The sequence below is a fragment of the Notolepis coatsorum genome, assembly GCF_963971535.1.
Source record: "Notolepis coatsorum genome assembly, chromosome: 14".
Classification (NCBI taxonomy): Eukaryota; Metazoa; Chordata; class Actinopteri; order Aulopiformes; family Paralepididae; genus Notolepis; species Notolepis coatsorum.
In genome coordinates, this window is record NC_140178.1 from 24,947,132 (window position 1) to 24,964,935 (window position 17,804).

Below are 17,804 nucleotides of genomic sequence, written 5' to 3' on the forward strand. Positions count from 1 at the left end.
GAAGAGAAAGGAATAAAGAAAACAGATGTTCACAATATTTATTTACCCTAAACTCATATCTGTCATGAGCCCTTTAAAGTGGATACTATTTGGAGACCAATAGCAATAACACTAATGTGCACCTTTGCCTAAATCCATCACACAGTATTCTCTGATTCTCTGTTCTTTAATTTGGTAAAAAGCATTTCTTCATCAACGGTCATACAACATAGACATGTTGGGTTTTTAGTGTGCTTCTCCATAGGCTTCAATAGAACTGGCACCAAGGCCTGGCAGAGCAGTAGAACACTGGTATTATGATGTAATAATGACCTTCCTTCTTTCCCTTCTACTTTCATTGTTGCAGTATTTGCTAATACAATAGCTATATAAAATGTCTTATTCCTTCGTCAGTGTTATGGCTAGCAATGGAATTACAGTCTAATACAATAGCTGACATGGGGCCAAAGCTGTATATCCCAGCAACAAAATAGCAAGGAATTCTTCGCCTACATGTAGCTCGCCTAGTTAACCGACATGTCAGCCTGTGCGGATATCATCACTAAGCTTCACCGCTCGACTTTCACTTGACATTCTGTAAAACCTGGGAATGCTACTAGCATTGCGACGCCCGTGTTTGTACACATTTGGACACCGTTTAAGAGGTGTTTCTGCTCTCCTAATGAGTTATTCTATAGAATACAACAGTGTTTTGACAGTTAATTGTCAATAATTAAACAAGTGATTACTCTCATTGCTCTGAGACAGAGATTACGTCCCTGAGAATAAATCTGTCACGGTGGTCTGTTGACAGACATATTAGACGCTAGCATAGCGCTGATTAACATGGGCTAATCTGTGCTAACACAAATCCCATAAGTGGATAATGGAGCAGTTAACGGGTAGCTTCCATTCACCACCACCACCACACTCACAGGCTGTTAGATAGCAGAGCCTGCCAAGGGACTGTGTGTGTGTGCGTGTGTGTGTGTGTGTGTGTGTGTGTGTGTGTGTGTGTGTGTGTGTGTGTGTGTGTGTGTGTGTGTGTGTGTGTGTGTGTGTGTGTGTATGTGTGAGTGTGTATGTGTGTGTATGTGTGTGTGGTATGTGTGTATGTGTGTGTGTGTGTATGTGTGATGTGTGTATGTGTGTGTGTGAGTGAGTGAGTGAGTGAGTGATGAGTGTGTGTGTGTGTGTGTGTCTGTGTGTGTGTGTGTGTGTGTGTGTGTGTGTGTGTGTGTGTGTGTGTATGTATGTGTGTGTGTGTATGTGTATGTGTGAGTGTGTATGTGAGTGTGTATGTGTGTATGTGTGTGTGTGTGTGTATGTGTGTGTATGTGTGAGTGTATGTGTGTATGTGTGTGTGTGTGAGTGAGTGAGTGAGTATGTGTGTGAGTGAGTGAGTGAGTGAGTGAGTGAGGAGTGAGTGACTGTGTGTGTGTGTGTGTGTGTGGTGTGTGTGTGTGTGTGTGTGTGTGTGTGAGTGAGTGTGAGTGAGTGAGTGAGTGATGAGTGAGTGAGTGAGTGAGTGAGTGAGTGAGTGAGTGAGTGAGTGGGAGTGAGTGAGTGAGTGAGTGAGTGAGAGTGAGTGATGGTGAGTGAGTGAGTGAGTGAGTGAGTGAGTGAGTGAGTGAGTGAGTGAGGAGTGAGTGAGTGAGTGTGAGAGTGAGTGAGTGAGTGAGTGAGTGAGGAGTTGAGTGAGTGAGTGAGTGTGTGTGTGTGTGTGTGTACCTTTCTCCAGTTGACAGGGATCAGTCTAGCCGCTCTACTCTCTTCTCCAACTCGTACTCAGCGGAGGCAGCCATGGGGTCCACATCATCGTTACGACGGTCGTAGTCTCATTGGATATGTTGTAAACACCTGACACACACAGCAGAGGGCAAAGGTCAAAGGCCAATGAAGACTATACAAGTAATGGATGTATATATGAGATATTGTTATATAGTAATAGAATTATGTATATATGAGATATTGTTATATAGTAATAAGTAATGATGTATATATGATACATTATATATAGTAATAAGATAATGATCTATGATACATTGTTATATAGTATTAATATAACAATGTAATATTATATATTGTTATATAGTAGTAATAAGATAATGTATATATATACACACACACGCACGCACGCACGCACGCACGCACGCACGCACGCACGCACGCACGCAACACACACACACACACACACACACACACACACACACACACACACACACACACACACACACACACACACACACACACACCACACACACACACATAGTCAATCAACAGGGTTTAAAGGAGAGAAGGCCAATATGTTTGCCAATATCATTAGCAACTGTGTCCCAGTGGGCCAATCAGCCAGGATCTCTCATCTAAGAGCTTGTTAAGGGCTGGACATGAGCCAATCAGACAGCTGTTTAAAATACCATACATTTCCTGGACGAATCAGGAGTACTTCCTCAGTTCCTCTCTATATTTACACCTATCTCACCCTCTATCCCTCCCTCCATCTCTCTCCCTCCCACCATCCCCCCCTCCATCTCTCTCCCTCCCACCATCCCTCCCTCCATCCCTCCCTCTCTTACCCCTCTCCTTCTCTCCCTCCCACATCCCTCCCTCCATCCCTCCCTCTCAACCCATCTCCTTCCTCCCTCCCACCATCCCTCCCTCCATCTCTCTCCCTCCCACCATCCCTCCCTCCATCTCTCTCCTCCCACCATCCCTCCCTCCATCTCTCTCCTCCCACCATCCCTCCCTCTATCCCTCCCTCTCTACCCCTCTCCTTCTCTCCCTCCCACCACTCCCTCCATCCCTCCCTCTCTTACCCATCTCCTTCTCTCCCTCCCACCATCCTCCCTCCATCCCTCCCTCTCTTACCCATCTCCTTCTCTCCCTCCCACCATCCTCCCTCCATCCCTCCCTCTCTTACCCATCTCCTTCTCTCCCTCCCACCATCCCTCCCTCCATCCCTCCTCTCTTACCCATCTCATTCTCTCCCTCCCACCATCCCTCCCTCCATCACTCTCCCTCTCTTACCCACTCCTTCTCTCACCCCTCTATCCCTCACTCTCTATCCCTCCCTCCATCACTCTCCCTGCCTTACCCTCTCCTTCTCTCACCCCTCTATCCCTCCCTCCATCACTCTCCCTCTATCTGTCTCCCTCTATCTGTCTCTCTCTCTCACCCCTCTATCTCACTCTCCCCCTCTCTCTCTCCTTCCATGATCCACTAGCAGCATCAATATTTCATCCAGCTATTCTGCTCTTTCAGTTTTCTAGTAAATCTATAGTCACTCACCGTGAGCTCTCTCTCATTGTGGCATTGTGCCCCTAAAATAACACCTCTCTCTCTCTCTCTCTCTCTCTCTCTCTCTCTCTCTCTCTCTCTCTCTCTCTCTCTCTCTCTCTCTCTCTCTCTTCTCTCCCCCCCCCTCCACTAGTTTGTTTTACAGGAGGAAATGTTTGTCTTTGCTAATTAGGATGGTTACCCCTTCAGGCTAGGACTCTCTCTACCACTAGCCCCTTTTCACACAAAAATCCAATCATAATGCCGCAATGGAGAACCAAAAAAGGCACAATGACGTCATCATGTGTGCGTTCAGACAGAATGCTGTGGTGCCAGATAGACGCAGTGCGTCTCAGGTTGTGGTTCTGAAATAGGTCTCCAAAGATGCACACACGCAATGAAAAATATTATCAATCTGACATGCATAACTCATGATGACGAGTTTAGACAAGCTTTCTCTAGGCTTTTGAAAATGTAGGGGAGACACAGGTAATGGAGCAGCTGAGATAGGAGAGGAAGCTCATACTCTTTTTCTTCTTTCTTTCTCTCAAGCACAATTTTCCAAAAAGTTATTACTAGATGATGCAGTGACTGTTTTTCTCGAGACTGGTGTACGAGTCCAAGGCAGCCAGTTTATGTACCGTGAGCTTTTTTTTGTGTCTTCTCATTTATTATTTTGATTAGACATTATATATATATATATATATATATATATATATATATATATATATATATATATATATATATATATATATATATATATATATATATATATATATATATATATATATATATATATATATATATATATATATATATATATTATTATTATTATATTATTATTATTATATTATTATTATTATTATTATTATTATTATTATTATTATATCATGTGGCCATTGTTCTATGTCACCTTTCATCCAACAACTGCTAGTTAGACAAAGCAATATTTGGTGGGTTGGTGGTGCAGGGACAGTGGCCTGGGGCAGCGCTTGCTCCACGGTCACCCCCTACCCTGCAACGCCAGGCAGTCCCTTTCACCGCACCTGAAGACGCCATAATGCCCCATCAACTTTGACCCCCGTTCCATGTTCGTACCTTTCACACAGAGCGACATAATGGGGTAAGATTCCCGGTTTGAACGGGCAGTTTGAAAGGGGCTGTTCCTCCCTCTCTCGTTCTCTCTCCCTCTACCACTCAGCCCTTCTCTCTGTTATCTTCTTCTTTTCCTCTCTCTCACTTCACACCTCCACTGTGACTACCTACCACCCTCTCTCTGAATAGCCCTCTCTCTCTCTCTGTGTATCAATCTCTCTCTCCATCTCTCTGAATAGCACTGTGCTCTTCTCTCTCTCTCTCCCTCTTTCTCTCCTCTCTCTCTCTCTCTCTCTCTCTCTCTCTCTCTCTCTCTCTCTTCTCTCTCTCCCTCTTTCTCTCTCTCTCTCTGAATAGCTCTGTGCTCTTCTCTTTCCACCTCTCTCTGAATAGCTCTCTCTCTGTCTATCTCTCTATCTCACACTGACTGAATAGCTCTCTCTCTCTATCTCTCTCTCTCTCTCTCTCTCTCTCTCTCTCTCTCTTCACAGTGCATTAAGTGCAAATGTCTGGAATATTAATGTTCATATAAATACATATAAACATAGTCATGTCAAGGGGGTAGTCCCAATTCTTCAATATGTCATGCAAATGAATTCAAATCCACGAAATTCTATCTATCTATCTATCTATCTATCTATCTATCTATCTATCTATCTATCTATCTATCTATCTATCTATCTATCTATCTATCTATCTATCTATCTATCTATCTACTATCTATCCTATCTATCTATCTATCTATCTATCTATCTATCTATCTATCTATCTTCATTCTCTCCCACCCTCTGTGATTGGTCAGCAGTATCCGTACTCCTTGACTACCATCTCCATGGCAACCAACCAGAGTCACCCTGACACCAGCTGTTTTTTTCCCTGCTTGCCGTCTCTCTCTCTCTCTCTTCTTCTATCTCTTCATCTTTCCCTTGCTCTCTGTCTGTCGCTCCCTCTCTTTTGCCCTCTCTATACAATGCACTCTCTCTCTATCTCTCTCACACACACACACAGACTCTTTCTCTTCTGCTTTCTACACCATCCACTCTGTCTAAGCTCTCTTTGTTCCTCTCTCTCTCCATCCCTTGCTCTATCATTCTGTGTGTCTCTCTCTCTCTCTCTATCTCTCTGTCTCTCTTTTCTTGGGCCAGGGTTTCCGTTATCTCGTAATTACTGTATAAATCCTGTGATGTCCTGTGAAAACGATTCCCTCTTATTTGTATTTGGTTACCAAGTAAAAGTTTAAAAAAAGTGCTTGTTTTTGCCACTGAAACAGAAATCTCACTCAAACAGAAGTCTGTGTGTGTGTATGTGAGCAGCAGCAGGAAACAAACAAAACAGTGGGAATTGGGGCATGAGAGAGTAAGGAGGATTCTACGGATAGTAATGTTACCACAAGCTACCTTAGCGTTATCTAAACTATTTGTACTTGTGCATTTTTCTCGAGACTATTGATACAGACGTTGTGACTAACAAAGTTGTGCTACATGGACCCAAACACTCGAGACTACCTGGCTATACCAAAACACTGTTTGCTGTTCCATGAGTGGAGAGAGCTGGAGAGAGAGTGGAGGTAATGTAACATTAACTATTACAAATGGTAAGTGTGACTGTTTTGATTGACGATTGAGCATTAAGCATCGGGTATAACGTCATTGCAACGAGCTCAATAAACACCGATAATATTTGACGGAATTTCTCTCATTTGTCCGGGGGCATTGAAATCTTCCTGGGCAAAAATTCTTTCTAGCGCCGGAAACCCTGCTCTGGGTCCTATGTTTGGGAAACTAGATGCAAGTTCGGAGCGTTGGTGCACGACGTTGTGTCGATATTTGGTAATTTGGTGACCGGCGATTCAAGCCCATCCATGAGGATCTTAGCAGTATTTCAGTATGTATAGTGAATGATCTTAGTAGTATTTCAGTAATGTATGTATAGTGAATGATCTTAGTAGTATTTCAGTAATGTATGTATAGTGAAAGATCTTAGCAGTATTTCAATATGTATAGTGAATGATCTTAGCAGTATTTCAATATGTATAGTGAATGATCTTAGCAGTATTTCAATATGTATAGTGAATAGGGGTGTAACGATGCATCGATTAATCGAAATGCATCGATTCTAATGTGTTAGAATCGATGCATCGATTTGAATATGTTAGAGTCGATTATAATCGAAATTAATCTAAATTAAAAAACTTTTTTTTGTGTGTATTGTTTTATTGACCTATAGTCCATTCATGCTGAGTGAATCAGTTCCCCCAGCCACATTTGTGTATTACATTTTTTTGGGGAATAAACTGATGTATCGAATCAAATCGAATGAAGAGATTTCATGATGCATTGAATCGTTGCCTGAATAATCGTAATCGAATCGAATCGTTGTGAGGTCGCAGTATTTCAATATGTATAGTGAATGATCTTAGCAGTATTTCAGTATGTATACTAGTGAATGATCTTAGCAGTATTTCAGTATGTATACTAGTGAATGATCTTAGCAGTATTTCAGTATGAATACTAGTGAATGATCTTAGCAGTATTTCAGTATGTATAGTGAATGATCTTAGCAGTATTTCAGTATGTATAGTGAATGATCTTAGCAGTAGGATAGTAGCAGCTGGAGGGGGGGGGGGTATTGGGAATGATAGTGATATTTTGAAACCTCTGGCCTTTTGTTACCATGGTGATGCCATGGCTGCTCTCACACACGCACACACACACACACACACACACACACACACACACACACACACACACACACACACACACACACACACACACACACACACACACACACCGATTCAAAAGCAAGCGCACCTACACAAACACGCACAGACACAGATAAAAGGCGTGTTCGAGATTGGCAGGTCTGTGCAGGTTTTACTACGGCCTCGCCAATCGCGTTGCATGACGGTTAGAATGTTGTCCGACTTGCTCTGGAAATCTCACGAGGCGAGGCGCGGAACTCGCGCGGGAGCGAGCCACGCTCAGCCTTCAGAGCAAGGCTCCACAGTACCTCTCACCCGACTGCTCCACGCAAATCCATGATGGGGAACGACTTGCTATCGTTGCGCAAAGCGCCCATTGGCTCAGAAAAGTTGTCACCTGGTTGTCACCACCAGCCACGCCCACAAGAGGAAGTTATGAGATGTTTGATTGAAAGCTTTTTTTTTTTTGATCCACTTTTTCTCCCATTTTTCTATATTTTCTCCCATCCCAATTTCGTATCATCCAATTCAACCCTCCCCTGTCACGAACGCTGTTTCTTGCCTCCCACAAGCCGGCTGCAATGTGGACTAAGTCATACATAGCACAAGTCCCCTCCGGTACTTGAGGTAACAGCAGTCGCATCTTTTCACCTGCGTAGCTCGATCTCTCAGTGTCGAGGAGTAACGCGTGGGAGGCTCACGCTGCCCCCGACACTTCCTGATTCTACTGCGCAGGCGCACCAACCGACTTGTAGGAGTCGCTTGTTCACAATGTTCGATCCCCACCCTTCAGTTTTTCCCTCCCCGTAATACGGCCAATGTGTATTACTGCGGACGACCAGCTAAACTGAAAACAATGTGGAGAGCTGGATTCGAACACGCGAATCCTAGCGTCTCCACACTGGTGGCGAGTGCCTTGCCCACTACACCACCTAGCCGCCCTTTGATTGAAAGCTTTATTAACCGATTGCAAAATGGGTACAACAATACAGTACGGTCCCGTCTACCCGTCTATCCCCTCTATCAGATAGATTTATTATTATTATTATTATTATTATTATTATTATTATTATTATTATTGGATACAGGAGTTTGGGTACCAAGAGCTTCTTCAAGTCGATTCTACAGACGGACTGTTTCTATCATCGGAATTAAATAATTATAATGATAATAAATACGACAATTACGTTTTGCATTTATAGTCATGACTCAATGAGCAATCTGAGCATTACCGCTCTATGTACAGTATAAGCCGTCTGCTCTCAGTTAACCCAATCGCTAGATAGATTAACGAATTCCATATAAATCTATAGTTCATTAACGATGCAGCAGCTGAGCAGATACTGTATCCCGCACACACACACACACACACACACACACACACACATACACACACGCGTCGTCTGTTTTGCCTCAATATATACTGTATATATAATTCTGTTTTGCCTCAATATACACAGTATATATGCAAAACAGAATTATCCAGCAGTGTGTTGTGGGTGCGTGCACGCTGCGGTGGTCAGGAGCACGCAACAAGATGGTATACATTATGGTATATTATGAATAGTATATTCCACTATATGGTGTATATGTATATGGTGTGCTGTACATTTGAATCTAATCAAATTTAGCACGCGGCCCTAATGAGCTGGACAGGTGTGTATGTGTGTGTGCGAACGTGAACGCGTATCTGCCGTGCGAGACTAGGCGAGAGGCTGTCGTCAAATCTGAAGTGTCCGACATTCTGACTCCTCCCCCGGCTGCACTTGTCTACTCCCGTCTACTCCCGTCTACTTTCGAGGCGAGCCGAAATCAATCTCGAACACGCCTAAAGACAGACACACTTCCTCTCTCTCACAGACATATGCGTGAACACACACACGCACGCACGCACACGCGCACACACACACACACACACACACACACACACACACACACAAAGAGTGATAATTGTGAGGTGAGTAATTGCACAGGCAACCCCCACAGCCCTTATAATATCACACAGAAAATACTGGCATATCTCAAGGCCTGTGTGCCTGTCTGAGTGTCAGCCTATGTGCCTGCCTGTCTGTCTGCCTGTCTGTCTGTCTGTCTGTCTGTCTGTCTGCATGTGTGCCTGTCTGTCTGTCTGTCTGCATGTGTGCCTGCCTGTCTGTCTGTCTGTCTGTCTGTCTGTCTGTCTGTCTGTCTGTCTGTCTGCATGTGTGCCTGTCTGTCTGTCTGTCTGCATGTGTGCCTGCCTGTCTGTCTGCCTGTCTGTCTGTCTGCATGTGTGCCTGCCTGTCTGCCTGTCTTAAAGGTTTGGAGTTCAATTAAATAAGGGTATACTATTCAATACAGAGTGAAATAAAACGACCAACTAAATGGGACAAAAAAACAGCAGACCTTCTCCACAGTTCCACCGAAAAACAGCAAGCTAGTAAAAGAATAACACACACACACACACACACACACACACACACACACACACACACACACACACACACACACACACACACACACACACACACACACACACACACACACACACACACACACACACACACACACACACACACACACACACACACACACACACACACACACACACACACACACACACACACACACACACACACAAACAAGGGACCTGGGCTTGAACTATGACCTCTGCCAGTGGGTCTTGGACTTCCTGACAGGAAGACCCCAGGTGGTGAGAGCAGGCAACTGCACCTCCTCATCCATCACTCTCAACACAGGGGCCCCCCAGGGCTGTGTTCTGAGCCCCCTCCTCTACTCGCTGTACACACATGACTGTGTGGCACAGCGGAACAATAACACAATTATCAAGTTTGCTGACGACACGTCGTGGTGGGCCTGATCTCTGCAAACGACGAGAGGGCCTACCTGGAAGAGGTAGAGGACCTGCCGCGATGGTGTCGGGAGAACAGCCTCTCCCTGAATGTCAGCTAAACGAAAGAGATGATTGTGGACTTTAGGAGGTCGGGGGCCAGGGACTACAGCCCCCTCAGCATCAACGGGGCACTGGTCGAGAGAGTGAATAGTTTTAAGTACCTTGGAGCCCACATATCCGAGGACTTGACATGGACCACACACATTGACAGTGTAGTGAAGAAGGCACGGCAACACCTCTACTTCCTTAGGCGCCTAAGGAAGTTCAAAGTGAGTCAGAAGATCCTCAAGAACTTCTACTCGTGCACAATAGAGAACATCCTGACTGGTAACATCACCTCCTGGTTTGGGAATAGCATCGCACAAGACCGTAGCAGACTACAGAGAGTGGCCCGTTCAGCCGAGCGCACAATTGGAGGGGGGCTTCCCACTCTCCAAGACATTTACAACAAGCGGTGCAGGGGCAAGGCTAAGAGAATAATCAAAGACTCTAGTCACCCAAACAACTGCCTCTTTGAACTGCTGCGGTCAGGCAAACGCTGCTGGAGTCTCATGGCCAGTACAGAGAGACTCAGAAGGAGCTTCTATCCCCAGGGCCCAGGAGTTCAAAACTTTTAATCCCTATTGATTGATTGGAAATTTTTATTAACAGATTGCATAATGGGTACAGTACAGTACGGCTCAATACACACAATTGTTAAGGGGATGCAGACCAGAGAAAGACTTTCGTCTTGTTTACATCAGGGTCCCCCATTTTCAATTCATAATGAGTTGAAATGAATTAATCCAAATCTGATCCGATCAGATAGGGATTAAAAGTTTTGAACTCCTGGGCCCAGGCCATCAGGATGCTCAATGACAATGACACTATGTAACAACCCATCATCTACACTCACATCCACATGTACACACTCACTTTAAACAAACACTCACCTTATCACTTACTTTAGACACTTTAACACACTTTATATTGATCTATTATTAAAGAGATTTGCACTACATCCATACCTCATTTGTACCCTACCCTGGGTTTTGTACCTCATCTCATTTTGGCATTGTACCTCATTACTCATTTTACTCTGTATTGTATATTGTATATATATATTGACTTTACTTACTTCTTATTACTTTTTTTTATTTATTTATTTTACTTACTTTCTTTTTACTGTATGTAGCACACTCTCAGGGACTCATACAGAAACAAGCATTTCATCATAAAGTATTCTGTATTTTGTTGTGACTAATAATAAACAAACTTGAAACTTGAAACAAACACAAATTAACAAATGATTTATTTCTCTTTTCAAATGTAATATTATTTTTCAAATGTAATATTATTTTTCAAATGTAATATTATTTTTCAAATGTTGAACGAATGTTTTGTGCATTGGTTTGGCAACATTGTTTCTAAACATTCATGCCAATCAAACTACTTTAATTCAATTGAGAAATGAGAGAGACAGAGGGAGAGAGACAGAGACAGAGAGACAGAGACAGAGAGACAGAGGGAGAGAGACAGAGAGACAGATGGAGAGAGAGACAAAGACAGAGAGAGAGAGAGAGTGAGAGAGACAGAGGGAGAGGGAGAGAGACAGAGACAGAGACAAAGACAGAGAGACAGAGGGAGAGAGACAGAGGGAGAGAGACAGAGACAGAGAGACAGAGGGAGAGAGAGAGACAGATGGAGAGAGAGAGACAAAGACAGAGAGAGAGAGACAGAGACAGAGAGAGAAAGACAGAGAGAGAGAGACAGAGAGAGAAAGACAGAGAGAGAGACAGAGGGAGAGAGAGAGACAGAGAGAGAGAGAGAGTGAGAGAGAGAGACAGAGGGAGAGAGAGAGAGAGAGAGAGACAGAGGGAGAGAGAGAGAGAGACAGAGGGAGAAAGAGAGAGAGAGAGAGACAGAGGGAGAGAGAGAGAGAGACAGAGGGAGAAAGAGAGAGAGAGACAGAGGGACAAAGAGAGAGACAGCGAGGCGTTATTTTAGGGGCACAATGCCTTCAAGATGCTGACATCCCAATCTCCACTGACAGCTTGTCACGCACACACACACACACACACACACACACACACACACACACACACACACACACACACACACACACACACACACACACACACACACACACACACACACACACACACACACACACACGCACACACAGAGTAAACCTCTGGGGTGTCATGTGTCACTTCCTGTAACAGCTGAGGGTGTGATGAAGACATCCACATTGTTGTCATGGTGACGCTCATCCAGAAGATAAATAAATAAATAAATAAATAAATAAATAAATAGACAAATAAAAAATAAATTCTCCACCCAGACCTTCCAGTCTGCTCCCACCAGAGGCACCCTGGGACTCGAAGTAAAACATTTTGTACTCCAACTTTTTTAAACGACTTATAGGCTAAACGTACAAAAATACAAAACAGTCGTAGAGGGTTTTACAAGACGACCAAATATACTGTGACATATAGTTACCGTTCCAAAATGCTAAACACATCATGATATGAAATGTCAGTCTGTGTAGCTTTGCTTCCTGTGTCCATTTTCTTCAGCACACATATTCACACAAAGCCGTATGTGTCTCACATCAACATAGCGTTCTGTGTTACCCTTTTTCAACCAGTAACTCACTTCATTTATTTTAATTACTTTTCCCCCTTACTGACGTTAGAAAAGGGGCATTTGTGTGTATTTTGGAACACGTTGTGGAATGAAGTGAAACTCAACTAATTCATCTGATTCAAAGCTTTTAAATACCGGAAAGATCTTGTTTTAGAAGATGATGACATTAAAGGGGAACTATCTTATAAATGGCCTTTTTGAGTGTTTAGCATTGTTTCCTAGCTATGTGAACTTATATTAATATGATCTATGTCTCAAAATTCTCATATTGGCGCATTCTTCCAATTCTCCTCTCACAATATTCACCCTCACTGAACTGAGTCATCTGAAAATGTGCCCTATATGTGATGTCATAAAGACACCGCTGCATGTTAATGTTCAGGCGGGGCCGTATAGCGCAGTGGTTTAGGAGCCCAGGCTCAAAACAGCTCGAGATCTTGAGGTAGAAAAATGCTGTTTTTGAGGACTTGATTAGAAATACAAAACAATGAATAAAAAAAAATATATATATTACAGAGGTGTTCCATAGACTCACAGGAATTGTGTAAAAGTGCCCAAATAGTGAAAGAAATAGTAAAATAGTTCCCCTTTAAAACAGTTTTAACGCAGTGTGAAAGCAAGGTGGGCTTTACAGCGTCGCTACGGGGAGCCACACACACACACACACACACACACACACACACACACTTCTTCAAAGTTGCTCAACAGGAAGCAGGGGTGACAACAGGAAACTGAGGATACCATCAAACCCTGTTTTACTGTGTGAGTGTGTGTGTGTGTGTGTGTGTGTGTGACCCCTCAGTCTTGCTGCACATTCTGTCATGTGATATTTTATCACTTCCTGACTGACTGAGGTTATTAAAGAAGAAGTACAATCATGTCATCTGTTTGATTCTGTGTTTTAGGTCACCCTCTCTGAGCACAGTCAGCTCTATCAGTATATTGAGGGGGTGTGGCCTTCTGTTCATTGAAAGGAGATGTCAAGTAAGTATCATAAATAATACACAAAGCTTTCAAATGTGAACAAATTCCTGGGACCAGTGTGATCGGTTGATATGGGAGATTACCATTGGTTAACCTGTGCTAGCAGGTGATAAATACATTGTCACATTTGCTGTGGGTGTTACCAGTGAACTAGTTTCATTACTTGTTTGTGGACTAGCTAGTTGATATCTTTCACTACTGACAACTGACAGACTGACAGACGGGCTAATCAGAGTAACCTGGGTAGATGACGCAATCGCTTCAGGGAAGCAGAATCTGAAATGGGTTGATTTAGTCGATATCCGGGATTGCTTGATTGATTGATTGATTGAAAATTGTATTAACAGATTGCAGAATGGGTACAATATAGTACAGCTCAATACACACAATTGTTAAGGGGATGCAGACCAGAGAAAGACTTTCGTCTTGTTTACATCAGGGTCCCCCATTTTCAATTCATAACATTTATGACATACAAGATATACAAATATACAGTACTGTTTATTTACAGACAGAGTTTCTAAAAGAGAATATATACATTTGAGGGGGAGGAAACTGTACATTGTGGGGGGGGGGGGGGGTTTGGACATTTACCGGGGCCAGTTTCTAATTGCGGCCTCCCGTAGGTGCTTTTTTAGAGCGGTTTTGAAGGTGGGTAGGGATTCACATTATTTTACGGCTGTGGGTAGGGCATTCCACATTGTTGTGGCATAATTGCGAAACGTGTTTAGTCCCTTGTTTGAGCCGAATCTGGGTTGGACATGATTTGTGGAACTCCCTCTGGTATTGTGGTCGTGGTATTCACTGACCTTTGGGAAGTATTTCGACATGTTCATCACATGGGTACCTTGGTCGTGTAGTGTATCTTGTAGACCAGGCCCATTGCAAGTTGCTGTACTCTGTTGTCTACTCTAAGCCATCCTAGGTTGTGAAAGTGGGCAGGGGTGAGGTGGGTTCTAGGAGTAAGGTCAAGCAGTAGTCTGACCAGTTTGTTTTGTGTGCCTTTGAGGTGCTTTAGTACCATGAGGTGCAAGCATAGTCGTAGTACCCTTGAATGAGAGCTCCTGTTAAAGTCTTCAGGGTATTCTTGTTTACCAGAGAGGAGATCTGGTACAAGAATCTTGTTCGTTGGTTGACTTTTTTTTATTACATTGGTTGCCATTTTGTCACAGGAAAGATTTCCCTCTAGGATAGAACCCAGGCATGTAATTTCATCTTTCCTTGTGACAATATTGTCACCCACTGTAACTGAGAAGCCGTCGGTCTTGCTGAGTTTGTTATTTGATCCAAAGAGAATGGACTCTGTTTTACCCAGGTGTAATGATAGTTTGTTATCAGCGAGCCAGGTGCAGATTCTGCCGAGTTCTGAGCTGAGGGCTTTTTCAACCTGTAACTTGTCCCTGTCAGAGACCAGCAGGGCTGAGTCGTCTGCGAACAGGAACAAGTTGCAGTCACAAGCTGATGACATGTCATTTGCATGAATTAGGAACAGTAGCGGTCCTAGTATGCTTCCTTGTGGAACACGACAGCTCACTGGGAGGGGGGTGTACTTTTTACCTCCACCATCTGTTCTCTCCCCTCCAGGTAGGATTGCATCCAGCTCACTGATGAACTATCAAAACCAATCGCTTTTAGCTTGTCAATCAGAATGGAGTCTTGTTTGATGTGGGCGTTCAAATAGAGAAGGCATGTGTCAGTGGAGTGGGATGTTCTGAAGCCAGATTGGCATTCGTAGATAAATTTTTTCCCTGCGAGGTACGTTTCGACCTGTTCGTAGAAAATCTTTTCCATGACTTTTGAGATGGAGGTAAGAATAGAAATAGGGCGGTAGTTGCCTGGGTCTAATTCGCTGCCTTTTTTGTTTAGGGGGGGTCACTCTCGCAATTTTGAAGTCTTTGGGGACGTGTCCCTGTTTTATGGAGAGGTTTATTCTGTGGGTGATGACTGGGGTGATGGCGGCTGCTGAGAATTTGGAGGGGATATTGTCATGGCCAGTGGCCTTGTTAGGTTGGAGGGCGCTCAGTTTTTTTAGTACTTCATCTGTTGTTACCCTTTCAAGTTTGAAGTCTTCTTTGCGGAGCCCTAGGTTTTTGTAGAAGGCTATGATGTGTTCTACCCCAAAATGCCCTGAGTGGGAGGGTAGTTTATTATAGAGGGATAGAGATCAAAGAGTTTTAGTCATAATTTAAAACAACAACAATTCTAAAATGTGGGTAATTTTACATCAATAAAATTACCTTCTGCTAGAATGAGACTGAAAAACTAAATACTCCAGACCAGTGGTATTCAAACTTACTTACCAACTCAGGAACCAACTCAGGAATATATTTTTTGAAAGAGCCACATTACAAAAACACCACGTTCCTCAACCAAACCAACACCAGGCTACCAATAGGTGATTTACAAGCTATGAAGTATCATGATCGTACGTACTGCAAAAATCACCAGCAGTGTATAATTATTGTCAGTAATGGTTTATATAAACTGCTATATCCCGCAACATATGGTAATGTAGGCGCTGATATCTGCCGATAGTTCGATACTGATCAAAATATATGCAGACTGATATCCTGGTCGACTGGCATCAGTGTCCTGGTTGATTGAGGTGTTAAAAGTAGGAAATGACACGAAGCACCTTCTGATGACCATATCCCCCCCCCGCACGCACGCACACACACACACACACACACACACACACACACACACACACACACACCGCTATATAGTGCTGTGTTTCTGTATGTGTGTTTCCCTGCTAGAATATCAATGTACTTTCTATCAACCATCTGATTGGTGTAGCTGTGCAAACCAGCTGTTTTAATAGGCCAATCTGCTCCAGGGACCGGGTCTACCACATTAGTGTGTGTGCGTGTGTGTAGGTGTGTGTGTGTGTGTGTGTGTGTGTGTGTGTGTGTGTGTGTGTGTGTGTGTGTGTGTGTGTGTGTGTGTGTGTGTGTGTCGTCAGCAACTCTCTGTGGGTCAGTGCAGTGCTGAAGAGAGAGGGGAGAGGAGAGAAGAGGGAGAGGAGAGGAGAAAGAGAGAGAGGAGAGGAGAAAGAGAGAGAGAGAAAGAGAGAGATAGAGGAGAAAGAGAGAGAGGAAAGGAGAGAGGAGAGGAGAAAGAGAGAGAGAGGGAGGAGAAAGAGAGAGGAGAGGTGAAAGAGCAAGCAGGGAGGAGAGGAAAAAGCGAGAGGATGAGAGGGGGGAAGGAGGGAGGGGACACTGCAGTATTCAGCACACAACATTCATCTACACTGCAGAGAGAGAGAGAGAGAGAGAGAGAGAGAGAGAGAGAGAGAGAGAGAGAGAGAGAGAGAGAGAGAGAGAGAGAGAGAGAGAGAGAGAAAGAGGCAAATTAGTGTTGGTCCTTCAGTTTATTATTTGTAAAAATCAATATCCCCCTCTCTGTCATATAGTCCCAGTTGTTCTAACCAGTGTCTCAAATAACTGACCCTGCCAGGGCTTATACTGTACATTATATAATAGTACACCATGATAACCAGCTATAGCTGTACATTATATTAATACACCATGATAACAACTAGCTATACATTATATTAGTACACCATGATAACGGCTAGCTGTACATTATCCCTGACACCATACCAGCTACATTATCCCTGACTGACACCATAACATCTACATTATCCCTGACACCATAACATCTACATTATCCCTGACACCATAACAGCTACATTATCCCTGACTGACACCATAACATCTACATTATCCCTGACACCATAACATCTACATTATCCCTGACACCATAACAGCTACATTATCCCTGACACCATAACAGCTACATTATCCCTGACACCATAACAGCTACATTATCCATGACTGACACCACAACAGCTACATTATCCCTGACACCATAACATCTACATTATCCCTGACACCACAACAGCTACATTATCCCTGACACCATAACATCTACATTATCCCTGACACCACAACAGCTACATTATCCCTGACACCATAACAGCTACATTATCCCTGACACCACAACAGCTACATTATCCCTGACACCATAACATCTACATTATCCCTGACACCACAACAGCTACATTATCCCTGACTGACACCACAACAGCTACATTATCCCTGACACCATAACAGCTACATTATCCCTGACACCATAACAGCTACATTATCCCTGACTGACACCACAACATCTACATTATCCCTGACTGACACCACAACAGCTACATTATCCCTGACACCACAACAGCTACATTATCCCTGA

The 17,804-nt window shown here is 43.5% G+C and overlaps 1 protein-coding gene across 1 annotated transcript in view; it reads right to left on the reverse strand.

Annotated features, from left to right (window-relative positions):
• Positions 1-17,804, reverse strand: part of LOC311240470 (neurabin-2-like) — a 74,440-nt gene that overhangs the window by 21,865 nt on the left and 34,771 nt on the right. Inside the window, exon 6 of the mRNA XM_084329050.1 lies at positions 7,144-7,163. Within this exon, the coding sequence (XP_084185176.1) occupies positions 7,144-7,163 (20 nt within the window). The remainder of the gene's footprint in view (positions 1-7,143; positions 7,164-17,804) is intronic.